General features: G+C 20.4%; 17 protein-coding genes across 17 annotated transcripts in view; 5 read left to right on the plus strand and 12 right to left on the minus strand.

Moving 5' to 3' along the window:
* The window catches only part of DDB_G0268162 (hypothetical protein), a gene marked incomplete at both ends in the record, with an annotated part of 1,431 nt that extends 1,049 nt beyond the window's left edge, over positions 1-382 (plus strand). Inside the window, one exon of the mRNA XM_642507.1 lies at positions 1-382. This exon is cut by the window's left edge and continues 1,049 nt beyond it. Coding sequence (XP_647599.1) covers positions 1-382 — 382 coding nt within the window.
* Positions 383-741: 359 nt separating this feature from the next.
* cdk8 (protein serine/threonine kinase) lies at positions 742-1,961 on the minus strand (the record flags this gene model as incomplete). Its single annotated transcript, XM_642508.1, has 2 exons — positions 742-1,602; positions 1,680-1,961. The coding sequence occupies 2 exons, from the start codon at positions 1,959-1,961 to the stop codon at positions 742-744; spliced, it is 1,143 nt and encodes a 380-aa protein (XP_647600.1).
* A 724-nt stretch (positions 1,962-2,685) lies between these two features.
* DDB_G0268164 (hypothetical protein) lies at positions 2,686-4,674 on the plus strand (the record flags this gene model as incomplete). The annotated part of the gene is made up of 1 exon (XM_642509.1): positions 2,686-4,674. One exon carries the CDS (start codon positions 2,686-2,688, stop codon positions 4,672-4,674), a length of 1,989 nt encoding a protein of 662 aa, XP_647601.1.
* Positions 4,675-4,995: 321 nt separating this feature from the next.
* On the plus strand, positions 4,996-6,882 carry DDB_G0268450 (hypothetical protein; the record flags this gene model as incomplete). The annotated part of the gene is made up of 2 exons (XM_642510.1): positions 4,996-5,377; positions 5,486-6,882. The coding sequence occupies 2 exons, from the start codon at positions 4,996-4,998 to the stop codon at positions 6,880-6,882; spliced, it is 1,779 nt and encodes a 592-aa protein (XP_647602.1).
* Positions 6,883-6,975: 93 nt separating this feature from the next.
* Positions 6,976-7,968, minus strand: DDB_G0268452 (v-SNARE family protein; the record flags this gene model as incomplete). Its single annotated transcript, XM_642511.1, has 3 exons — positions 6,976-7,140; positions 7,253-7,550; positions 7,619-7,968. 3 exons carry the CDS (start codon positions 7,966-7,968, stop codon positions 6,976-6,978), a joined length of 813 nt encoding a protein of 270 aa, XP_647603.1.
* A 1,207-nt stretch (positions 7,969-9,175) lies between these two features.
* Positions 9,176-9,715, plus strand: DDB_G0268166 (hypothetical protein; the record flags this gene model as incomplete). The annotated part of the gene is made up of 1 exon (XM_642512.1): positions 9,176-9,715. The coding sequence occupies one exon, from the start codon at positions 9,176-9,178 to the stop codon at positions 9,713-9,715; it is 540 nt and encodes a 179-aa protein (XP_647604.1).
* A 100-nt stretch (positions 9,716-9,815) lies between these two features.
* DDB_G0268168 (hypothetical protein) lies at positions 9,816-11,773 on the minus strand (the record flags this gene model as incomplete). Its single annotated transcript, XM_642513.1, has 2 exons — positions 9,816-11,471; positions 11,573-11,773. 2 exons carry the CDS (start codon positions 11,771-11,773, stop codon positions 9,816-9,818), a joined length of 1,857 nt encoding a protein of 618 aa, XP_647605.1.
* Positions 11,774-12,090: 317 nt separating this feature from the next.
* Positions 12,091-12,450, minus strand: DDB_G0268170 (hssA/2C/7E family protein; the record flags this gene model as incomplete). Its single annotated transcript, XM_642514.1, has 2 exons — positions 12,091-12,350; positions 12,438-12,450. 2 exons carry the CDS (start codon positions 12,448-12,450, stop codon positions 12,091-12,093), a joined length of 273 nt encoding a protein of 90 aa, XP_647606.1.
* A 662-nt stretch (positions 12,451-13,112) lies between these two features.
* DDB_G0268454 (hypothetical protein) lies at positions 13,113-13,454 on the minus strand (the record flags this gene model as incomplete). The annotated part of the gene is made up of 2 exons (XM_642515.1): positions 13,113-13,345; positions 13,442-13,454. 2 exons carry the CDS (start codon positions 13,452-13,454, stop codon positions 13,113-13,115), a joined length of 246 nt encoding a protein of 81 aa, XP_647607.1.
* Positions 13,455-14,345: 891 nt separating this feature from the next.
* Positions 14,346-14,741, minus strand: DDB_G0268456 (hssA/2C/7E family protein; the record flags this gene model as incomplete). The annotated part of the gene is made up of 2 exons (XM_642516.1): positions 14,346-14,599; positions 14,729-14,741. 2 exons carry the CDS (start codon positions 14,739-14,741, stop codon positions 14,346-14,348), a joined length of 267 nt encoding a protein of 88 aa, XP_647608.1.
* A 450-nt stretch (positions 14,742-15,191) lies between these two features.
* DDB_G0268172 (hssA/2C/7E family protein) lies at positions 15,192-15,553 on the minus strand (the record flags this gene model as incomplete). The annotated part of the gene is made up of 2 exons (XM_642517.1): positions 15,192-15,442; positions 15,541-15,553. The coding sequence occupies 2 exons, from the start codon at positions 15,551-15,553 to the stop codon at positions 15,192-15,194; spliced, it is 264 nt and encodes an 87-aa protein (XP_647609.1).
* Positions 15,554-16,000: 447 nt separating this feature from the next.
* DDB_G0268174 (hssA/2C/7E family protein) lies at positions 16,001-16,349 on the minus strand (the record flags this gene model as incomplete). Its single annotated transcript, XM_642518.1, has 2 exons — positions 16,001-16,251; positions 16,337-16,349. 2 exons carry the CDS (start codon positions 16,347-16,349, stop codon positions 16,001-16,003), a joined length of 264 nt encoding a protein of 87 aa, XP_647610.1.
* A 557-nt stretch (positions 16,350-16,906) lies between these two features.
* On the minus strand, positions 16,907-17,321 carry DDB_G0268458 (hssA/2C/7E family protein; the record flags this gene model as incomplete). Its single annotated transcript, XM_642519.2, has 2 exons — positions 16,907-17,160; positions 17,309-17,321. 2 exons carry the CDS (start codon positions 17,319-17,321, stop codon positions 16,907-16,909), a joined length of 267 nt encoding a protein of 88 aa, XP_647611.2.
* A 693-nt stretch (positions 17,322-18,014) lies between these two features.
* On the minus strand, positions 18,015-18,578 carry ponK (ponticulin-related protein; the record flags this gene model as incomplete). Its single annotated transcript, XM_001134486.1, has 1 exon — positions 18,015-18,578. One exon carries the CDS (start codon positions 18,576-18,578, stop codon positions 18,015-18,017), a length of 564 nt encoding a protein of 187 aa, XP_001134486.1.
* Positions 18,579-19,019: 441 nt separating this feature from the next.
* On the minus strand, positions 19,020-20,555 carry DDB_G0268176 (hypothetical protein; the record flags this gene model as incomplete). The annotated part of the gene is made up of 2 exons (XM_642521.1): positions 19,020-19,116; positions 19,219-20,555. The coding sequence occupies 2 exons, from the start codon at positions 20,553-20,555 to the stop codon at positions 19,020-19,022; spliced, it is 1,434 nt and encodes a 477-aa protein (XP_647613.1).
* Positions 20,556-20,897: 342 nt separating this feature from the next.
* On the plus strand, positions 20,898-21,838 carry jcdB (transcription factor jumonji, jmjC domain-containing protein; the record flags this gene model as incomplete). Its single annotated transcript, XM_642522.1, has 2 exons — positions 20,898-21,204; positions 21,285-21,838. 2 exons carry the CDS (start codon positions 20,898-20,900, stop codon positions 21,836-21,838), a joined length of 861 nt encoding a protein of 286 aa, XP_647614.1.
* Positions 21,839-21,903: 65 nt separating this feature from the next.
* pslA (hypothetical protein) lies at positions 21,904-25,722 on the minus strand (the record flags this gene model as incomplete). Its single annotated transcript, XM_642523.1, has 1 exon — positions 21,904-25,722. One exon carries the CDS (start codon positions 25,720-25,722, stop codon positions 21,904-21,906), a length of 3,819 nt encoding a protein of 1,272 aa, XP_647615.1.
* Between the last annotated feature and the right edge of the window lie 311 nt (positions 25,723-26,033).

Consider the following 26,033-nt stretch of genomic DNA (forward strand, 5'->3'; position numbering starts at 1 on the left):
TGCTCAACAACATCATCACCACCATCATCATCACCATCATCATCCATCTCATTATCATGAAACCATTGAGAATATTCAATTTGAAGATACAGACCCAGATGATATGAATCAATATGAACATTATTTGGAGCTTGATAGAAATAATGTTCCACGTGGAGTACCAGACAGTGAAATTAAAAAACTAAAAAGAATTATCTACAATATTGAAGAATCTGAGAAATTAGGCTCAATATGTTGTATTTGTCAAGAACCATTCAAAAATGGTGAATCATTAATATCACTACCTTGTCTTCATAGGTATTGTGAGGAGGAAATTATGAAATGGTTTGAAAGTAATAATACTTGTCCATTATGTCGTAAACCTGTAACTTTACAAAGTTGATAATAATTATAATATTGGTATCTTAATGGGCGCTTTAGGTAGTAATAATTAATAATAAAAAATCAAAATCAAAATCAACAAAACAACTAGAAACAAAAGAAAAAAAAAAAAAAAAAAAAAAAACACATTGGTAGATTATATATAATTTATACATTCACTATTTATAAAGAAAAAAAATATCTTTTCTTTATTTTTTTATCATTTATTATTTTTTTTTCCAATATCTAAAATCTAAAACAAACAAATAAATATAAATAAAATTGTACATATCTTTTTTTTTTTTTTTTTTTCCAATTAAAAAATATCTATTAAATAAACACTATTTTTTAGTTTTTTTAAACCAAAAAAAAAGAATTAATTTAATCATCAAATTCTCTCTTTTTTTTATTTATTGGTAATCTTGGAGGATAAGGTATTGGTTTTGAAAAAGCATTTGGTAATGGTAATGGTAATTCTTTAAAATAAGGATGATCTAAAGCTTCAGATGCAGTTATTCTTTTTGAGGGATCATATAGGATCATTTTTGAGAGTAAATCATAGGCTTGACTATTTTCATCGATACCAACACATTTTGCTAATGAATTTGGAAAAGCTTCCATACTTGATAACCTTTTCCATTCTGGTAAATGTTTAATATCTGGCCACATATCTAAAGTTGGTTTACCTAATACTCTAATTATCTTTTCAACTTGATCATCTTGAAATAGTGATGGAATCTTTGGATCTTTCTCTTTGCCAGGGAATAAAGGTTTGGTTGTAATTAGTTCAGCGAAAATACAACCAATCGCCCAAATATCCACAGCCCTCGTATAATGCTTTGAGCCTAGTAATAGTTCGGGCGACCTATACCAAATGGTCACAACTACACCATTCTCGTTCAATGGTTTCAATGGTGATTGAAATATTCTTGCAAGCCCAAAATCACCAATTTTCACAGTACCACATTCTTTTCCTTCTCCCATCACTAAAATATTCGATGGCTTTAAATCCCTATGTATTACCCAATTACTATGTAGATAATGTATACCATTCAATACTTGCCATATTAATGATTTAATTGTTGCGTCTGAAAAATGACTTCCATTCTCTCTATGATACTTTATAATTCCAAATAAATCAAATTCTGCATAATCAAATATTAAATATAATAACTTATCTTTTGGATTTAAACAAACATCTAATAATTTAACTATATTTTCATTTGATAATTCTTTTAATAACTTTTATAATAATTAGTTAGTATGTAATAGTTTATTATATATTTATTATTTATTATTTATTATTTATATATACTTACACCAATTTCTCTATATGCAGTTAAAGATAAACCTTCACCTTCTTTTGTACTTCTAAATTTTTTAACGGCCACTTTATTGTTTGGCCTTTTTTTATCATCTGCTTTATAAACCATACCGTATGTACCTGAACCAATTTCATAACTAAATGTATATTTCTCTTGAACGTCTAATCTATATGTTGATGTTAAAACTATTGGTGAAAATGTTGATGACCCACCACCACCACCACCACCGCCACTACCACCACCATTTTGATTACTACTTTGATTATGTGTGTTCATTTTTATTTATATTTATATTTATATTTATATTTATATTTTAATTTGTATGTTTATGAGAGAGCGTGTGTGTGTATGTATGTATATATATATATTTTAAATTTAATACTTGTTTAAATTTTAACTACACAAATAATTTTTTTTCAAATTATAATCTTTAATTTTTTTTTTTTTATTTTATTAATTTTTTTTTATTCTTGATAAAATTTAATTTCTTTTTTTATTTTTATTTTTTTTTATTAATTAAAAATATATTTTTTTTTTTTTTCATTTTTTTTTTTTTCATTTTTTTTTTTTTTTTTTTCATTTTTTTTTTTTCATTTTTTTTTTTTTTTTTTATTTATTTATACAATCATTTCCATAACAATACAACAACGGCTTTAAAGCTGTATTAAAATGCTTTTTTTCTTTTAAAAATAATTGTTATTTAAAAAAATAGTGTTTTTAATAATAAAAAAAAAAAAAAAAAACCATATATATATTTATAAATAGTTCAATTTTTAATAAAAGAGACTTTTTTTTTTTTCTTTTTTTTTAAAAATTTTGTTGAAATTTAAAAATAAAAAAAAAAAAAAAAAAAAAAAAAATTTAAAAAAACATTTGTTAAATTTAATAACACACACCCCACTCTCAAAACATTCACATAAATAAATACTATATATAAAAAAAAAAAAAAAAAAAAAAAAGTTAAAAAATAGATAGAATTAATAATAAGCATAAACAAAGGATGGATAGCAATAATATCAGAATATTATGTAAAGCTATCAAAGAGAATCCACTAGATGTGGGAGGGTTCTTAAATTTAGCAGAGAGTATGAAAAAGAATAAAATTAAATCAACTAATCAAATAAAGTTACCAGAATGTGGTAGTAGAACATCAGTAGAAGATATTTACGTTCATATCATCGAAAGAGTACCAAAGGGAAGAAATTGTGTTGAAGCTTGGTTAGGTGCTGCCTCTCTAATGGCTGTAACTTGTAAACATGAAATTGGTGGTTCCTATCACACAAAGAAATCAATCTATAAACAAATCTTAGAATGGGATCCAAATTGTGCTGAAGCAAATGTTTGTCTAGCTGATTGTATTGAATTAGATGAAATTGTAACTCTAAACATTTCAACTGATTCACCAATATATAATCAAAATAATAATAATAACAGCAACAACAACAACAATAATAAAAATAATAATAATAATAATAATAATAATAATAATAATAATAATAATAATAATAATAATAATAATAATAATAATAATAATAATAATAATAATAATAATAATAATAATAGTAATTTAAATGTTATAGAGACAACAAAGAAACAATTGTATCTTAAAGGGTTAGCATTGAATCCAAATGATCATATAACATTAAATAATTTGGCAACTATTTATTTAAGAGATAATGATAGGGATACATTAAAGATATTTACAAGTAGTGGTGTAAAGAGGATGAATAGAACAGAGATGTTGTTAGCATCAATTGATGTGGCACCAGAGAATTCACATGGATATCTTTCATTATCATATTATATGGGTCCAAAAGATAAGATCAAATTGAATGATGGTCGTGTAATGAGTACAGTGGATCTATTGTTGAAAGAGATTAGTATTAGACCTTACTCTTCAAATGCATATGTCAAATTAGCAAGAACCATTGAAAGAAAGAAAAAGGAAATCACATTGTTAAATGGTAATAGGTTCTCAATTTTAGGTCTTTATGCTGTTGCAATTCATTTAGATAAACATAACCCATACATTTATTGGAATCTTTTACAAGCAATGGATAAAATGTTTCCTCATTGTGATTTCAATCCTAAAATCAAATTATTAGGTGGGAAGAGTATCACAAAAAAGGAAATTTGTTTAAAATTAATTGATTTAGATCCAACAAATTTCTTTGGTTATATTTATTTATCAGATTTAGTTGATTCAAATTTTAATAATAATAGCAATAGCAATAATAATAATAATAATAATAATAACAATAATAGTAGTAATAGTAGTAATAGTAGTGGTGTAAATGGAAATAGCAGTGGAAATCATAATAATGGTAATAGCAATGGTTTAAATGGAAATAGTAATAGTAACAATCATAACAATTATCACGGTCATGGCCATCATGGACACGGACATGGTCACCATGGTCATCATGGTAATCATGGTAATCATGTTCATCATGGTAATACTAATAATCATAATAACAACAACAGTGGAAATAATACACATAGTAATACTAATAACAATGGGAATATAATTATACCATCAACATGTTGGTTACCAAATGGCGAGGAGATGAATAAAAAAGATTTATTATTAAAGTGTATAGAATTGGATCCAACAAATGCAAGAGTTTTTAATAATTTAGCAATTATATTATCACCAAATGAAACTTTAAAGCTACCATCTGGTGAAATTATGAATAAAAAACAATTATTAATTCATTCCATAAATTTAGATCCAAATCTCCCAGAACCTTATTCAAATTTACAAACCCTATTATGGTCAAATAATAATAATAATAATAATAATAATAATAATATTAATAATAATATTGATGATTCTATTAATGGAGAAGAAAGTAAAATATCTTTTTCAATAGTTTTATCAAATGGTACAATCATTACAAAAAAAGAAATTGATGAAAAATCCTTGCAATGTTATAATGAAAAGGTTGAATTAATTTTTAAAGAGTTTATGATGTTGAAACATAAATAAATTTATCATTTAGGTTTTTTTTTTTTTTTTTTTTTTTTTTTTTTTTTCCAATTTATTTTTAATATAAAAAAAGAAAAGAAATAAAAATTGTTATTAAAAATAAAAATATTAATAAAAAGAAACAATATCTTATACAAAATTTTTTAAATTACAACTTTTTCCACTTTTTTTTTTCATTATTTTTTTTATTTTTTTCACTTTTTTTCTATTTTTGTCACTTTTTTTTTCTACTCACTTTTTTTTTTTCTTTTTTTCTTTTTTTCTTTTTTTTTATATTTTTTTCACTTTTTTTTTTTTTTCTTTTCACTTTTTTTTATTAAAATGTCAATACTAGAATCAATACCAAAATTAAATATTTATTTACAAAGATTAATATTAACACAATGTTGGAATCATAAATTTATAGAAATTGAAAGAAATAATAATGGAAGATTGATTAGTTGGAAGATTGATTTGTGCTTTGTTTCAAAAAGTTGGTTCAATTTTATCCAAAGTGTACTTTATGATTCATATATTATAATAAAACCGTTTGAAATGATTTTAAACTTTAAATCCAAATTTTCAATATTTCAAACTCCACCTTCGAAATTAGAAATTTCTTCAAATTCATATATTCAATTATTATCACATTTAACAAATGAAGAGTTAAGATATAATTTCTTTTCAAATTTAAAAATTTTAATTTTTTCATATAATAGTGGTAGTAGGTTATTAATTTATTTATTATTATTATTTATTATTTATTATTAATTATTTTATTTACTAATCCTTTTTTATTTATTTCTAATTAAAAAAAAAAAAAAAAATAAAGATGATTTAAACTTGGATTCATTTAAATATTTATTTTTTAATAGTAAACAATTTAAATCAATTAAAATCAATTTCCTTTTATTTAATGAAGTTAATGTAAGTAGAAAAACAAAAACAGGTATATTGGAGGGTTTATATAAATCATTAATTGATTTAAATGATGGTGATGGTAATTGTTTAATTGAAAATTTGGAACTAAATTCATTTTGTTATGAAAATGAATTTAAGAATTATTTTGAAAATTTATTAAAAATTATTGGATCAAATTTAAAGAGATTAGTAATAAACAATTGCCCAACAAAAGAAATGATTGAAACTATTGTTAATGAATGTAATCAATATAAATTGGAAGAGTTAATAATACCATCGATGTTTGAATCATTGGATGATACTGTTGGTACAATAGAATTATTAAAACAAAGTGTACTTTCCAAATCTTTAAAATCTTTCTCAACTTCAATGCTTTCACAAGAAGAACTTCATCCATACGATTTCGATCATCAAGTTTATCAATTATTTAAAGAATTTTTAATTTCGATGTCTGGAAATTTAAAACGTTTATCAATTGCATTATTAAATGGACTTGATAAAAAAGGTGGTGATGGTGGTAGATTTAAAGTTAATAATAATACTAGTAATAACAATAATAATAATAATAATAATAATAATAATAATAATAATAATAATAATAATAATAATAATAATAATAATAATAATAATGGTGGTAGTGGTGGTGATAGTACTAAATTATTTGAATTAATAAAATATATTTTACTTGATAGTTCAATAGAATCAATAGAAGGTGATTTTATTTTTTCAAATTATTTTTTACCTTTAAAAGAGATAACAATAAAAAAGGATTTAAAAATTTTAGGTGTCAATAGTAATGATAATAATGAAGAATTGATTAATCAGATATCAACATCAGAATTTAATAAAAATGAACCAGTTAAAATTTATATTGGATTTCCATCAATCTCAACATTGTTTTTACAATTTTTAAAATGTGAATCAATTTTAATCGATATTTTTCAACATAACAATTTAAATATTAATCAATTAATTGACTCAATTAAAAGGAATTGTTATTTTAAATTTGTAGAGATTAATTTCGCTGTATTTTCAAATTTAAAGAATCCAATATCACCATTACTTTTAAATCAGTCCATTGAAATCTTAGATTCAAAGAGTAATAATATCAATCATTTAATATTATCATTACATTCAGTTAAAGATGTTCAATCAATTTTAAAGAAATTTAATGATTTAAAATTACAAAATATTAATTCCATTTTAATGTGGTGTGAATCAACATTTATTAAATATGAAAATAAGAAATCTATTAATAGAGATTTAAAATTTTATTTTGAAAATAAATTTAAATTAATAAATAATTAAGTCCTTTTTATTTTATTTTTTCTTTTAAAATAAACCACAATTTAAAAATTTCTAAATCTTATTTCATTTCATTTTATTTTATTTTATTTTATTTTATTTTCTAAAGAAATACCATAATAAAAATACAATTATTAAAACTATAACCATACCACTATATACAATAACTTTATCTTGATGTTGTCTTCTTTTAATCCTTTGAATGACTGAACGAGATAAACCCAATGTATTTGCAATATCATATATTTTTTTATTTACACCCTATAAATTATAATATAAAAATTAAAAAATGGTTATTATTATTATTATTATTATTACTATTAATTTCCAAAATAATTGATTTTTTTAAAAAAAATATAATAATAATAATTACTTTTAATTTTGAATTTTGACCAACTAAATTATAAATTATGCTATTACCCATTTCTGTGAGTGAATCTAAAGTTGAATTACCATCATTTAAATGTTTATTCTCTTTCATTAAATTACCAATTGCTGAACTTTCACCAGCTTTTCTTCTACCCATTAATTTATTTTTTTCTTCTTCTTCCATTTGTTTCTTATATTTAGTTTGTAAAAACATATCTAATGATTTTCTTAATGATTTACTTTCTTCAACTAATTGTTTTACTTTTCTAAAATTTTTTAATTTTTTTATTATTATTAATAATCTTTATTTTTTATTTTTTTTTTTTTTATAATTATTATTAGTAGAAAAATAATAATAATAATTATTTACATTCTCCATATTTCTCTTTTTGCAATTGGTTCGTTTGAAACCATACCATCAATTTGGTCTGATAATCTAGAAAGTTGGTTTATATTTGTTGATAGTTTGCTTTGAATGATAACTGAAGTATCAGTTCCAGTTTCAAGTGTTTCTAAATCATTTCTAATTGAAAATAATAATTTATTGGCTTGTTTGTATAAATCGTCTAATCCACTACCACTGCTACTACCACTTCCATTATCACGATTCGAAGTATCACGATGTTGAAGATTACTTATTGAACTTATATTATTACTACTGCTGCTGCTGTTTGTTGAATATCCATATCCATATCCATTTCCACTATCGTTACTGTACATTTTTATTTTATTTTTTTTAATTTAGACCCCATGCAAAAATGAAATTCTAATTAATTTTTTTTTTTTTTAAAAAAAAAAAAATAAAAATTAAAAAAAAAAAAAAAAAAAATAAATAAAAAAAAAAAAAAATAAATAAAAAAAAAAATAAAAAAAAAAAATAAATAAAAAAAAAAAAAAATAAAAACAGAAATTATTATTTACATGTTATTTTTTATTAAACCCTCTTTTAATTTTGAAAAAATAATAAAAAAAATTTTTATTTAAAAAAAAAAAAAAAAAAATTTAGGATTTTAAAATTAATTTTGTTTAAATAAAGAAAATATCAAGTTATAATAATAAAAAAAAAATACTTTAAAATAATTAATAAAACTATTTATAATATTAAAGAATTTTGAATTTTTTTTAGATTTTAAATAATTACTTGTGAGATCTAAATCTAGATCTTAAGTAATAATAGAAGTTAGTATTGTATATAATTTTTTAAATTGATACTTAAAACTAATAGTTAATTTTATTATATAATTTATGGGAACCTTAAATTTTAATTTTGTATTAATTTGATTCTTCGAAATTATCTTTAAATTATGAAAACCAATTTTGGAGAATTAATTAATTTTTAAAAATGTCGTGTGATATTTGTAGGAAAATTAAAATTTTTTGTTAACCAATATTGAATCGATTAACCTTTATCTATAATTATCAAAATTAAGATTAAAAATGAGTTTGGTATTGGTCCTAAATTTTTTATTTTTTATTTAATTTTAATTTTTTTTTAAAAAATCATTTCCATTTCTTTTTTAAAAATTGTTTATAGATTTAAAAGCTTGAAGTCAACTTAGGTATTATTTTTTATAAACTGGTTAACGTGATTTAATTTTTCTATAATTAATAATAAAAAATAAGATTCTAAACAAAAACATAAAATCTTCTTTTAATTAAAAAAACAAAAAAATTAAAAAAAGAAAAAAAATTTCCTTTTTTGGGTATTTTTTTTTTAAAATAGTAATTTTTTTATTTTTTTTATTTAAATTCCATTTTTTTTTTATTTTTCATTTTTGGTTTTGTTTTTTTTTTTTTTTTTTAATATAAAAACAAGACAAAACAAAACAAAAAAATAAATAAAAAAAATCAAATAATTAAAAAAAATCAAATTAAATCAAATAAAATCAAATTAAATCAAATAAAATCAAACAAAATAAAATAAAAAATGTTAATTAATAAAGATAAATTCAACGAAGAATATTGGATTAAAAAATTAGATTTAGAACCTCATGTTGAAGGAGGAAGATTTAAAGAAGTATTGAGAAGTGTTGAAATTGATAATCAAGGTATGGAAATATGTAATTTTACATCAATTTATTATTTATTAAATGGAGAGTCAAAATCACATTTCCACAGACTCGCAAATTCAGATGAAGTTTGGTATTATCATTTTGGTGGAACATTAACAATACATTGTATTTACCCAAATGGAACTTATGAAAAGGTACTACTAGGTCCGAATGAAGGTGAGATTTTACAATTCAATGTTACCAAAAATACAATCTTTAGTGCATCATATGATAATGAAAATAATAATCAATCATCAAATTATAATTATTGTTTAGTTGGTTGTATGGTTTGTCCAGGTTTTCAATATAGTAATTTTGAATTTTTAAAAAAATCAGATCTATTAAATTTATACCCACAACATTCAAAATTAATTAAAACATTCGCATTTGATACTTTACCAGAAATGCCAATGTAGGGGTGGGGAAGAGGGATAGGGAGAGGGGGATCAATGTAATTAATAAATATGTATCTTTTTTTATTACACATTAATTATTTATTTATTTATTTATTTATTATTAATAACCAATTGAAAAACCTGAAATTATATGAGCTTGTTTTAAACCACCAGTTGAAGCAGTCATACCAATGAAACAAGATTTATTTTCATGTAAATTTAATAATTTTTGGATATTTGCTTTTATTTTATATAAAACTTGATATTTATCTAACCAAACATCAATTGTACTATCACCATCATCACCATTTGAAGTTGAATATTTAATAAAACATTCATGTTCAATACCATCATTCATTGGTTTATTATTTTTTGGATTACCATAACCTAAAGAGAATCTATGATGAGAAGAATTTGGTTCTAATGATCTAGTATGAATTGAAATATGATTACCATCTGGGTCTTTACAATGATCTTTTGTTGGATAAGTATCAAATTCTATTGCAATTGAATTTCTAATACCTTGATAACCTAAACCACAACCACCAATACCAAGTGAATTGATTGAATCATTTTGAATTACAAATGCCATACCATCAGCACCATTAGTTTTAATTAAAAATTTAAATTTACAAATGAAACCACCATTTGAAATGATATCAATTCTTTCCTTTATCCAAAATCCACCAACTCTATCATTTTCATCAGGTGTTAAACAAATACCATTCTTTGTAATATCACAATTACCAACCAATTTCAATGATTCTCTTGCTTTTGAAATTGAATCTAAAGAATAAATTGGTTTTAAAATTATTGGTATTTCACTTTGTTGTTGTTGTTGTTGTTGCTGTTGTTGATTATTATTACCAGATTCACCTCTATTATTTCTCCATTCTGATGAACCAGAAATTCTACCAGTTAAATCACTACTATAAGTTCTTTGATGATAGGATTGTTTTTCATTATCTTCTAAGAATTCTCTATTTAAAATTGAACGTAATTCATCAAATGGTAATGTTGAACGAATTTGATGATTTAAATGATTTAAATAATTGGTTAGATCAGATTCACTAATTAAATATCGATTGAGATGAGGTAACTTTATTGAGTATCTAGAGGTGACATCGTAGATACCATTGAATTCGAATGCAAATACGTAGGACAATTGTTTACCCCAACCACCTTCATAAGTTAGTGGACTGTCATAGGTTGCTTCACAACTATCGACATGTATCCATCGACCATCAATGTAAACTTCATTCCAAACATGGTCGGTGAAATCCAAGATGTATCTAGTTGTAAAACCCAATGCAATAGAAAACAGAGTGAATGCATTCGCCCATTCACCACATCTTCCACATTTAGTTGATAGTAGTTTCTCGACAGAGTTGTATCTTGGGAATCTTGTTACGTGATTACTTGCACATCGGTATACCTCAACTATTGATACTTGATGTGACTGTTCTTCAAATGTTGGTCTATCACTACCAACTGAACTAGTCGATGGTGTACCACATTTAATATCTGAACATTCAGGTGAATTTGTCCATGTGAAATATTCATTCTTAAACCAATCCAATAACATTAACATCTTTCTCTTTAAATCTTTCTCTTTCTTTATCTCCAACGGTACTTGATCTAATGCCATCTGTTGTAATCTATCAGAGTTATAGCTAATCATATTTCTATACATTCCTTCAATTTTATTCTTTAATCCATTTTCAATTTTAATTGGTAATTTAAATGATTTTAAATTTGATAATAAAATTTTTTGATTCTAAATTTTTTTTTTTTTTTTTTTTTTTTATATTATTAGAGAAATTTGATATATTATACAATAATATATAAAGTTTTATTATTATTTTTATTTTTATTTACATTTAAAACAATAATTTTTTCAGTTGGCGAAGGATCTCTTAATTTTGAATTTGATAAATAATAAAATCTTTGAAATGTTGGATCAACATCTGTAACTGAAAAAACTAATATTTGAAAATCTTCATATGTGCATTCATTTTCAACTTCTACTAAATATTCTTTATCATTATATATTAAATTTATAGTTTTAGATTGATTCATTCTTGAAAAAAAAAAAAAAATTAAATATATTAAAATTTTTTTTTTTTAATATAACACTATAAAAACTCAAAAAAAAAAAAATTAAAAAAAAAAAAAAAAAAATTAAATTAAATTGAATTAAATTAATTTTATCTGGACTTATTATTTAGGTATGATTATCTCATATTCAAATAAAAATAAAAATAAAAATAAAAATAAAAATCATATTTGGTAAAGATAGATTATTTATTGACACAAAATAATGTAATATCACACAGTCAGTAGGTAGGGGTGTGGGGAATATTCAATTATAATAATAATAATAATAATATAATGTTTTAATTACAACCACATGAACCAGAATAATAACCATAGCTATAACTATAACTGTAAGTTGATCCTGATGCAGTTGTATATGAACCTGCATTAGAATCAATGTTAGTATAATCAGAAGGTAATCTTTTTCTACCATTACCACCATTACTACCACATGAACCACATGCAATTGAATTAGAACCCATTGATAAACTTGATCCACCACCATTTGCAACACTTGATTTGCTTGATTTCATTGGGTTTGAAATTGAAATTAATGATGCTAAAAACAATTTATAATAATTGTTAAAATTAGTTTTTTTTTTTTTTTTTTTTTTTTTTTATTTTAAATATGTATTTTAAAATTTACATAAAATGCTCATTTTTGGAAATTTAATTGATTGTTTTTAAAATTTGATTTAGAATATAGGATATAATTTTATTTTATTTTTTTTATTTTATAGTTTTATTTTTTTTTTTAATTTTTTACATTTTTTTTTTTTTTTTTTTTTTTTTTTTGATTTTATTTAAAATAATTTTATTTTTATTATTTATCTGTACATATCAAACAACAATAAAAATTGCATATCTATAACCAAAAATATCATATGATTTTTTAAAAATTATTTAAAAAATATTTAAAAAAACAGATTGTTCAAATTAATTTTTTAATAAAAAAAATATATTTATAAATGTGGTTATTCAATCCCTATAATATTATTCAGATTTTTCTAAATTTAGGAAGTTAAAATAAATTTGTAAACTAAGTTTTTCAATTTTCCATACAAATAATAATAATTTTATTTAAAATTTTCTTAAAAATAAAAAAAAAACTAATTTTATATATGTATCATTTTTTTTTTTTTTTTTTTTTATTTTTAAGAAAATTAATTTAGAAATTAATAAAAATAATAATAATAAAAATACATTTTAATTTCTATATTTTCACAATTTCTTTATCCCAATTTAATAAAAATTGAAAAAAAAAAATTACAATGAGGTGTGAATAAAAATTAATTTATTTATCTTTGTATTTTTGTTTTTTTTAAAAATTATAACCACATGAACTATATCCGTAACTATAACTATAACTATACCCATATCCAGTTGGTGAATATGCACGAGTATTTGATGATTTAGGTGAAGTATAAGAAATTGTTTTTATATGACTACTTGCAATTGTAATACCTTCCATTGAAACTGCTGAATAATAATTATTATTTGATGATACAGTACTATTTTTTGATGGAGAAGAAATTGATATTGAAATTAATGATGCTATTAAATTTTATATAAAATTAGTAAAATTTTTTTTTTTTTTTTTTTTTTTTTTTGTATATCACAAAAAATTATAAAAATACTAATTAATATTACATAATATACTCATTTTGGTGTTATTTTTTTAATTTTAATTTTAATTTTTAAAATTTTTTTTTTCTTTTTTTTTTTTTTTTTTTTTTTTTTTTTTTGTGTATAAAAATAAAAAAAATAATTTTAAATTATAAATTTAAAATTTTTTTTTTTTATTTCAATCCTTATCTGGTTAAATAAAAAATTTTTACAAATGATTGATTTATAATAATATTAAAAAAAAGATTTTTTTTTTTTTTTTTTTTTTTCTTTTTTTTTTTTTGGGTTATTTCAGATTAATTTTGAAAAGACAATAACGTACATGTTTTAATTTTACAAAAAAGTTTATGAACTTTTTCAATTTTTTTTTTTTTTTTTTTTTAAAAAAAGGAATGAATAGTAGAAAAAAAATATTTAATTAATAGGAAATAGTCAGATTTTTTTTTTGTTTATTTACCATATAAAGAGTAATAACACTAGATTTTAAAATAATAAACTCTTTGTATAAACATAAAAAAATGAAATTGAATGAAAGGGAATTTCCACCTTGGTTAACACAAGATTTTTAAATAATTGAATTTTTTATTTTCAATTTGAAATTGAATAAATTTTACCAATTGAAACCTTTCTATAAAATTTTAGTGTTATTATATTTTAGTTATCAAATAAAAAAAATTATAAAATAACCTTTAATTTTGATAATAAAAAAAAAAATTAAAACAATTCTAAAATAATAATAATTATTATAGTAATTATTTTTTCATTTTTAAAATAAAATTTTTAAAAATGATAATAAATGATATAAAAAATAAGTAGACAAAATTTTAATTTTTAGGGGTAGGGGGGAATGATGAATAAATTTTATTTTATTTATTTTACAATATATTATTACAACAAATGTAATGTAATTGTTATAGAAACAATTGTTTTAATTACAGCCACATGATGATGATGAAAAGGATGAACCGTAACTATATGTGTAACCATATTGATAAGTTGGTGAAGTGTAGGTGTAATAGGTTGTTTGAGAACCATCAGAATTATTAATTATACCAGATGATGAATTACCACCACCACATGAACCACATGCTACTGAATTGGCACCCATTGATAATTTACTACCACCATTTGCAACATTTGAATTGCTTGATTTCATTGGGTTTGAAATTGATGTTAATGCAGCTAATTAAAAAAAAAAAAAAAAAAAAAAAAAAAAAAAAAAAAAAAAAAAAAAAAAAAAAAGGGTTTTAAAAATTTAAATATTAATTTATAAATGTTTTTTTATTAAATTTTAAAAAAATTATTTCTTACATAAGATACTCATTTTTAGTTTTTGTTTTAAATAATATTTTGATTTAATGGCTTTATGGTTTTTTTTTTTTCTTTTATACTTTTTTTTTTTTTTTTTTTTTTTTTTTTTGGAATTTTAGTTATATTTATTTTTTTTATGACAAATAGATTCATTCTTTTTAAAATCTTTAAAACCTTTCATAAACAATACATTATATAATATAAATCTTTTATTTTTTTAAGATTTAACGATTTTATAAAAATAGTAGATTTTAAAAATAAAAAAAAATTCAATAAATTAAAATGAAAAATTTTGAAATAGATCATAGGTTCCAAAGGTGAGAAAAAAGTTAAATAATAATTTTAAATCAAAGAAAAAAAAAATTATAATTTTAACTGGGTATAAGTGAATTAAATTAATTTATTAATTTTACAATTTATTTTTACAAAAAATGTATTGCAGTAGTTATTGAAAAACACTTATTTAATGACAACCACATGATGATGAACCTGATGAACTATAGCTATAACTATAATTGTATGTGTAAACTGGTGAAGTGTAAGAGTAATAAGTTGTTTGAGAACCATCAGCATTATTAATTGTACCAGATGATGAGTTACCTCCACCACATGAACCACATGCGACTGAATTGGTACCCATTGATAATCTACCACCACCATTTGCAACACTTGATTTAGTTGATTTCATTGGGTTTGAAATTGAAGTTAATGCAGCTAAGTTAAATGAAAAAAAAAAAAAAAAAAAAAAGTTTTAAAAATTAATATATCAATTTATAAATGTTTTTATTATATATAAAAAAATGAATTCTTACATAATATGCTCATTTTGTTTTTAAATAATATTTTGATTTAATGGTTTTATAATTTTTTTTTTTTTTCTTTTATACTTTTTTTTTTTTTTTTTTTTTTTTTTTTTTTTTTAAGGCATTTTGGTTATAATCATTTTTTAATATTTTTCTAAAATAAATTGATTCATCATTTTTAAAATCTAAAAACTTTTTATACAAAACATAATAATATATAAAATCTTTTATTTTTAATAGATTAAACGATTATATAAAAATAGTTGTTTTTAAAAAAAAAAATTCTATAACTCTATAATGAAAATTTTCAAAAGTAAAAAAAAAAAAGTTAAATAATAATTTTAAAATCAAATAAATAAATTAATAATTAAAAAAAAATAATAATTAGAGGGGAAAAGTGAATTAATTTAATTTATTAATTTTACAAATTATTTTTACAAAAAAATGTAATGTAGTAGTTAACAATTTTTTAATGACATCCACATGATGATGAACCAGATGAACTATAGCTATAACTATAATTGTATGTGTAAACTGGTGAAGTGTAAGAGTAATAAGTTGTTTGAGAACCATCAGCATTATTAATTGTACCAGATGATGAGTTACCACCTCCACATGAACCACATGCGACTGAATTTGAACCCATTGATAATCTACCACCACCATTTGCAACACTTGATTTAGTTGATTTCATTGGGTTTGAAATTGAAGTTAATGCAGCTAAATTAAATAAAAAAAGAAAAAATAAAGTTTTAATATTATTTTATAAATATTTTCATATAAAATATAAAAAATGAATTCTTACATAAGATACTCATTTTATTTTAGTTTTTGTTTTTAAAAAATATTTTGATTTAATGGTTTTATTGTTTTTTTTTTTTTTCTTTTATACTTTTTTTTTTTTTATTTTTTTTATTTTTTATTTATTTTTGTTAATACATTTTTAAATTTAGTTAAAATTATTTTTTTGGTTTTTAATAAGATAAATAGATTCATCCTTTTTAAAATCTATAATAACTTTTCATAAACACAATACATTATAAAAATCTTTTATTTTTAAAAGATTAAACGATTTTATTTAAATAGTGGTTTTTAAAAAAAAAAAAAAAAAATTCAAAAATAATAATGAAAAATTTAAAAAATAGATCATAGGTTTCAATAAGGTAAAAATATACCTAAAATAATAATTTTAAAATCAATCAAATATAAAAAAAAAAAAAAAAAAAAAAAAAAAAAAAAAAAAAAAAAAAAAAAAAAAAAAAAAAAAAAAAAAAATTATAATTAGGGGGTAAAAGTGAATTAATTTAATTTATTAATTTTACAATTTATTATTACAACAAATGTAATGTAGTAGTTATTGAAAGACAACTGTTTTTTAATGACAACCACATGATGAAGATGAACCTGATGAACTATAGCTATAACTATAATTGTATGTGTAAATTGGAGAAGTGTAAGTGTAATAAGTTGTTTTGGAACCATCAGCATTATTAATTGTACCAGATGATGAACTTCCACCACCACATGAACCACATGCGACTGAATTTGAACCCATTGATAATCTACCACCGCCATTTGCAACACTTGATTTGCTTGATTTCATTGGGTTTGAAATTGAAGTTAATGCAGCTAATTAAAAAATAAAAAATAAAAAATAAAAATATAAATTTTTTAAAAATTAATATTAAAATTCTAATTGTTTTTTTATTTTTATAATATTTTTTTATTTTTTTTTTAATTTCTTTTATTAAATATAAAAAAGGAAATGAATTCTTACATAAGATACTCATTTTGTTTGATTTTATATTAAATAATGTTTTGATTTGAATAATAAAAAAAAAAAAAAATTTATTTATACTTTTTTTTTTTAAAATGCACATTTATTTAAAAATAAAAATTTAATTATAAATAATTTTAAAAAATAAATTATAACTTATATTTTCTTTAAATATTTTCATCCACATCTATAATATCTAAAAGGCGCGGTTTTTGAATTAAAAAAAAAGCAATCTAGATTAATTAATATAAAAAAAAAAAAAAAACCCAAGATATATAAAAAAAAAAAAATAAAAAATAAACCCAAAGACATATAAAAAAAAAACCAAAGATAGATAAAAAAAAAAAATCGATTTCTTTTTTAGATGACACTCATATTAAAATTAAAAGTTTTAAAAAAAAATTATAATTTTTCATTATAATTTATTGTTTTCAATCACAAGTAAAAAAAACCAATATCTTAATTTTTTTAATAGATAAAAATTTTTTAAAAAAAAAATTAAAAAAAAAAAATTTTTTAATAAAAAAAAAAAAAAAAATTTATTTTTTTATTGTTATGTATTTATATATTTTATTTTATTTTTATATTTGTATATATTTTATTTATTTTATTTATTTTTTTTTTAAAAAAAAAAAATAATATATCATTATTTTTTTATTTTTTTTTATTTTTTTTTTTTTTCACTTTTTTTTTCTATTCACTCAAATTAGATTTTATCACCCAAAATAAAAATAATTAAAACTAAAAAACCAAAAATTGCAAAAAAGTTTGGAATATTACTTGTTGAATTATTTTTTTGAGGTTCATTTGTTTTTGGAGGTTTTGTAGTTTGATTTGGTTCATTTGAATTTAACGATGATGAAGATAAGGATGATGAAGATGTTGTATTTGGGGAAGGTGATGGATTTGAAGAATTTGATGGTGATGGAGTTTCTTTAAAGATACATTTAACAGAATATGGACCAACTAAAGCAGCATTATCAATTGAACAATTGAATAAATTAATTGTATAATTATTTGTTAAACATTGTTTATCATCAGTTTCAATATATGATGTAAAATTATAATTATTAACATTATCTTTTGAAGAAGTAATTTTAAAAGAATTTGAACAACCATTATTACAAACATCTAATGAAACTTCTAATTGTTTTCCTTTACATGATCCAACTGTTGAATTTACATAAAAATTAATAACACTATCAAGTGGTAATGATTGAATTAAATTAATAATTGAAATTAATAAAAATAATAAAATTAAATTTTTCATTCTTTTTTTTTCTTAAATAATATTTATTTATATATATATATATATATATATATATATATATGATTTGATTTAAATAATAATAATAACTTTGAAAAAAAAAAGATTTAAATATTTTTTTTTTTTTCTATTTTAAAATTTTTTATTTTTTATTTTTTAATTTTTTTTTTTGTTTACACATATTTATTTTTTATCTCCATGACACAAATATAATAATAATAAAAAAAATAATAAAAAAAATAAAAAATAATAAAAAAAAAAAAAAAAATCAATAAAAAAGATTTTTTAAAAAGATTTGTCATTAAAAAAATCACCCAACAATAAAAAATAAAAAATGATTCCCAATCGGAACTAATAATAATTTCTAAAAAATTAAAATTTCTTTGATTAAAAAAAAAAAAAAAAAGTATAACTTTTTTTTTTTTTATTTTATTTTATTTTTTTTTATTTCTCTTTTTTTGGTTCTAAAACTAATGAAGGAATCCAAATATCTGAATAAGAATCCATCTTTTCAAAATATTTTTGATATAATTGTAAAGTTCTAATTTTTTTTTTTTTTTTTTTTTTTTTTTTTGGATAATATTAGTAAAAAATTTATAATTAAATAAAAAAAAAATAAAATAAAAATAAAGAAAATTCATACCTTTGATATTTTTCTTCTTTTGTATCTATATCATCATAAAAATTGAAAGGATCAGTGTGAATTTCAACACCTAAAACTTGATGAAACTTTGTATAATTTAAGGAATCTAAAACATGAGTATTCCAAAAATTTTCTAAAAATGGTGGTGGATACAATGATGATGTTCTAAATATCCAACGAATTTTACCACTATATTGATCGAAATATTTAGTTGGAGTATCTTCTAAAATCTTTAAAATAAAAAATCTAACATATTCTTTTGCAGGTGAAAGTTGTAATAAATTTAATTTTAATCTATTTACTACTGGGTAAAAATTAAAATTATTCATTATATTTGATTCAAAATCATTAATATTTGATTTAATAATTGTTCTAAATTTTTCAATTTCACTACTATCATCATCACCATCTTGATCATCATAATCATCATTATAATAATGTGATGAAATCTTTCTTTTCTTATTTCCCTTTTCAACTTGTACTTGATCCTCTTCTTCTTCTTCCTTTTCTTCTTCTTCTTCTTCTTCTTCATTATTTTTATAGTCACCACCATCTTTCTCTTGTTCCTCTTCTTTTTCTTTCTTTTCATCTTCTTGATCTTTTGAGGTTTTAATAGTTAACCGTTTATTATATAATTTTGAATTTTCAATTGAAGATTGTAGTTGTGGTTGTGGTGGTTGTGGTGGTTGTGGTGGTTGTGGTGGTTGTGGTGGTTGTGGTTGTGGTTGTGGTGGTGGTGGTGGTGATGGTATTTCTTTTAATGCAGTATAAAAGGAACTAAAATAAACAAAACCATTTGAGAATTGATTTGGATTGTTTTTTATAATTGCACCGATTTGAGCGAAAATATCAGTGAGTGATTTAATATATAATAGACCACTATGTGATGATATATACTCTTGAATATCATTATAGTTGAAATAATATTTAAGCATTTCTTTATTTACTTGTTTTTTCTCTTGTAATGTATACTTAAATTTCTCTTGTAAATAATCTTGAATCTTAATTAAATTTAAAAGTGAAAATTTTATAATTTCTTGATATGATGATTTTTTATTTGGTATTTCAATATCATCATTATTATTATTATCATTATTTGTTGTTTTTTCTTCTTGACAAAGATAACATATACAAGGTATTGTTTTTAAATTTGATTTTGATTGTTTAATTAAATTGATATGGTTACTTTTTATATTGTCTTTAGCTTTTATTTTAAGCTCTCTAGAGACTTTGCGTATTTCATCAAATGATAATCCATCAAATATCCTTGCATTATAGGTGAACAATATCTTTTCGCTTGATTTAACCTTAAATTTATGAAATGAAACTTCACTCATTATGAAAGTTATGTCTCTATATCATTTCACTTCGTGTATTAAAAAAACTATTTAATATATGATTGTTTTTTTATTTTTATTTTTATCTATTTATTTTTTATTTTTTAAATATATAATAAGAAATGATGATGTAGATTATAATGAATAATAAAAAATTGAGAAGAAAAAAAAAAAATTAAAAAATAAATTAAAAAAAAAAAAATCAAAAGATTCTCTGAAAAGGAAGGAATTCAATGAAGGTTGTTTTTTTTTTTTATTATTATTTTTATTTTAGTTTTTTTTTTAATTTTTTTTTTTTTATTTATTTATATTGTTTAATAAAAAAAACAATATAAATATAAAATGTTTAATAATACAAATAAAATTATAGAAATTGAAAGAAATAATAATAAAAATATTGAAAAGGAATTATTCTATAAATATTTAAATGAAAACGAACCTATAATATTCACAAAATTTTCAACAGATTGGGAAGCATTATCAAAATGGAATGATCCCAACTATCTCATCAATATTATTGGTAATGATCATATAGTGGATGTTAACAAATGTTCATTTGGTGGTTATTATAAAGATATTATCAAAATTAAATTCTCTGAATTCATATCAAAATCAATAAATAATCAATTTGATAATTTTGATTTAAATGGTATTTATTTTATTTTATTTTATTTTATTATAAAAATAAAATTATAATAAAAATAATAAATTTATTTATTATTTAAATAGGAAATAAAATTAAAAAAGTAAATAAACCTTATTTAAGGAATTTTGAAATGTTTGAAGATTTCCCAATTTTCGAGCAAGATATTAATTGTGATATTATATTTGACAAAGATAAACATAATTTAATTGTAAAGAGAGCATTTATTGGGAGTGTTGGATCAGCAACAAGTTTTCATATTGATACTGGTGATAATTTAGTTACTGTAATTAAAGGTTGTAAATTCATTGTAATGATATCACCAAATGATTCGAAATTTTTAGATTTTCAAAAAAGTAGAGAAATAGAAATATCTTTTAATCAAAATGATAATGATGGTATCCCATTAGAATATCATCCAGCTTTTTCAAATTGTAAATATATTTATAAAACTTTATTAAGAAAAGGTGAATCATTATTCATACCAAATAATTGGACACATTATGTTCATAATATATCTGATCATGATGATAACTTTAATGAAGATAATAATAATAATAATAATTGTAATAATAATAATAATTTAACAATTAGTGTTAGTTGTTGGGGAAAATCAATATATGATTTAGTTGTTGGATAAAAAATAAAAAATAAAAAATTTTTAAAAAAAAGAAAAAGGGTAATATATTTATTTTTTATTTTATTTTATTTTTTTATTGGTATAATTGTTCTTCCAGATCTTGTTTGTAAAAGAGGAGTAGCAGTAGTGGCAGTAGTGGAATTGGTATTGGGTGTAAAAGTTGGTTGATTTCTATTAACTCTTTTTTTGTGATTTAAATTAATTACCCAATCTAAATGTTTTAAATCATTTTCATATTTTAATTGATCTTTTTGTTGATTTGTAAGATCTTCATTTGTGATTAATCCAATCTCCATATAATATTGAAGTGTTTCAAATCTTCTATTTTCAACCATTTTTTCAATGAGGCAACTAGAGAAACCCAAAGATGGTATAAAAGTTCTTAATAATTCAAATTTACCAATACCATGTCTAATTACTCTAAAAACATCATTTTTAGTTTGAGTTGCAATGTTATCTTTTATCAAGTACTGTTTAATGCTTGGTAAAACGATACCATTGGAAAATGTTAAAAAGTATTCCAAAGTTTGATTATCACATTCTGGTGAGAACAAAGATTTAATAATTTTATAACCTGTTAAAAATTCAATTGTTGAAGGTAATGTTGAATATTCAATATCTTTTACTAATAAAAGATCAACAATATCCAATCTTGATTTTGCAATTGCACATGACAATATCCAATCTTTACATTTTTTAACATCTTTACCATACCACATTTTTAAGAGTGGTTGTTGTTCAGATTCATCTTTTGATTCATCAAAATTCTTTATAGTTGTTAAATTTATTAATTCAATAACATCTTCTAAAGTTATAAATTGAAATAATCTTGAAGTTGTAAGTGGAGGAAATTCAGAAACTGTTTTTGTTGCAACCAATTGTAAATGATTAAAAGCCAATTGAAATTCACCCTCTTCTATTAAAACTCTAAAATCTTTTGACCCATCAGGATGATAAAATGGATCAGAAGGATTATTATAATAATAACTTCTTTCCTCTGGGAAATAACTTTTAAATGTAGAATACTTTTCAAGTAAACTAAAATTTTGAAGTTCATAAATTGATTTAAAAATTTGAGATGCTGTATTTGAGTGTCTTTTTGATCTAATTCTACAAATAGATGAATTTTTTAAGCAAGGTAATCTTGAACTTGAAAATTCATTAAAATTTGAATTACTAAATGATCTAACAAATAATTTTGATAATTTTCTATCTAATAAATGAAACCAATAAAATAATACAAAATTTGATACAACATTTTTTAAACTTTCATTATTAATATTACCACTATTATTATAAGGTTGATAATTTAAAAGACCATAATAATTATTATTATTATTATTATTATTATTATTATTAAAATCTAAAATATAATTTGAATGATTTGGTAATACACTTGGATAATTAATTTCATGTTCTTCATAAATTTTATTAACTTCAAGTAAATTATTTAATGTTACACCAGTTGATTGTAAGATTGAAATATATAAACTATGGTAAATGAAAATCCAATCCTTTGAAGTTGGAAATAAATTTTCATCAATCAATTTCTTTAATATGTCTTTAGCATCAGAGAATTTGATATTTGTACTAAAATGACCATTGATATCATATTGATAATCTTTTGAACGAACATCATGAAATTCATAAATTCTTTTTTGAAAACTTAATTTATTTTTACAATTATCAATCATTTCTAAAATTAATTTTCTATTTAAATTAACTGAATCTAATATAATTGAAAATTTTTTAAAATCAACTATATGAACTAAATGTATTAATAAATCTGATGATAATTTAAATATTTTTTCATTAATATTATCTAAATTTGTAGTAGTTGTTGTTGTAGTTGTTGAAGTTGTTGTTGTTGTTGAAATTGGTTTAAAAATTTCTTGAAATTGTTGATTTGATTTTTCAGTATTTATTAATAATAATAATTCTAAAAGGTAACAAAATATACTTGGTGTAAAAGATTTGAAACCACTTGATTTTAAATAATTAAATAATTGATCCCTTGAATTTTCATCTTTAGTGAATTTTGAATCTTTAATATCAATATGATTATCTAATTTACCTTGATAATCGTCATATTCATCATGTTCATCATATTCACCTTCAGCATAAACATCGGGATGGGATGAAGGTCCAACTTTTTTAAAATCATAAAATTCTGGTGAAATTCCATTTTTAAGTGGTTGATTCTCTAAAAATGATTTTTGAAATAAAATTTGAAATTTATTATTATTTTGATCACTATCAATTGAAACAACCTTATCAATACTTTCAATAGTTGAAATATCACAGTCTTTTAAAGCTCTTAAAAATGATAGATAATAAATTTCTTTATTTGAAAAATATTTATTTTTTAATAGAGATTGTAATTCAATAATTTGTTGTTCTAAATCTTCTTTTTTCTTTAATTGATTACTATTTGATGATGCTTTAGATCTAGTTGAGGAGGCAGTGTTGGTGGATGATGTTGACAATGATTCAATTTCTTTATTTATTGATTGAATATTTGAATTTATTTGATTTTCAGATTCTTTTTGGCATTCTAATAATTTTGTATGAAAATAATTAGCAAGTTCAAAATTTGAAAATTGTAAGAATCTTTGTCTAACATTTAAATAAATTGTAATATCATCTTTAAATTTAACTATTGAATCTTTTTTATTACTAGTATCATCAACTTTTTCTTTATTATTATCATCATCATTACCATCAACATCATTATCATCATCATCATCATCTTCTTCTTCACCATCATTGATTGTTGAAGCTGAGAATAAGTTTGTATTTTCATGTTTCTTTGTAAATTTATGAATTGATGGAACTAAATGATAGAAATCCTTATGTTGAATAATGAAATCTATAAATTCTTTTGATTTAATAATCCATGGTATTGTATTGAATCTTTTAAACTCTAATGGATGTAAATGAGGAAGTAATAAATTGGTGATATATTGAATTGTTTCTTCATTAAAATTAAAAAAATGTTTATTTGCAGGGAAACTATTGTATAATGTCTCTAGGAAATAATTTTTTTGTTTATATTCATTAATAACACCTGTATTCATTAAAGTTGAAATTTTTAAAAGTAAAGATGGAATGGTTGAAAATTTTAAATGACCATCTCTATTTTTATTAATAAAAACTGTATGCTCTCCAAGAATTTTTTTATCATATTTTTCATTGGGGGTAGTTGTTGTTGTTGTAGTTGTTGATAATTTTTCACTTTCATCTGATGAATATACCTTTCCTTTGAAAATTAATTTAACTATACTACTAAACCAACTATCACTAAATTCAATACCATTTTGGTTGAAATAAACTGTTAAGAATTTAAATAAATCATCTTCTTTAATACATTGAACTGTAATTGGTTGACCAATTAATAAATCTCTACTGATTTTTTTTTTGGGGTCTATTGGTTTTATTCTCTTGTCTTTATCTAAACCTTTGAATTGATCTTTATGTTTAATTATGAAATTTAGACAATCCAAATTTAATGATTGACTTGCATAATATGCTACCCAATATTTATTTTTTTCACACATAATTGCACCATGAGTGAATTCTATTGGTTGTTTATATAAATTTAAATAGTTTAAATAACATCTATCATTTAGATTTGTATCACCTAATTGAATAACAATTGCTCTGATTTTCTTTTCAACAAATTCATGATCGTTTTTATTATTTAAAATCTCTTTAATTTCATCATTTCTTTTCTTTAATTCTAATTTCTTTGCTGTATTTTCACTATAAATATATGAAATTGCACCTTTAATATACTTTTCAATTTCTAATTCATTTTTGAATATTGGTATTGGTGTACGAATTTTATAATTTGAAAATTCTGGTATTACTTTCATTCTACCCATTTTTTAATTTTTTTTTTTTTTTTAAAAAAAAAAACTTATTTTTTTGATTTTTTTTTTTTTTGATTTTAAATTAAACAAATATAAATAAAAATTAAACAAATAAAAAAAATATTTCTATTTAGAATAAAAAAATTTGAAAATAAAAAAAAAAAAAAAAAAAAAATTATTATTATCAAAAAAAAAAAAAAAAAAAATCAAAAAAAAAATTAAATAAAAAATAAATAAAAATCAAAAAAAAAAAAAAATAATAATCTGGGTCCAAGATATTTTTATTTTTTCTTTGAACAATCAAATTTATTAGTAAAAAATTA

The sequence above is a fragment of the Dictyostelium discoideum genome (assembly GCF_000004695.1).
Source record: "Dictyostelium discoideum AX4 chromosome 1 chromosome, whole genome shotgun sequence".
NCBI lineage: Eukaryota > Evosea > Eumycetozoa > Dictyosteliales > Dictyosteliaceae > Dictyostelium > Dictyostelium discoideum.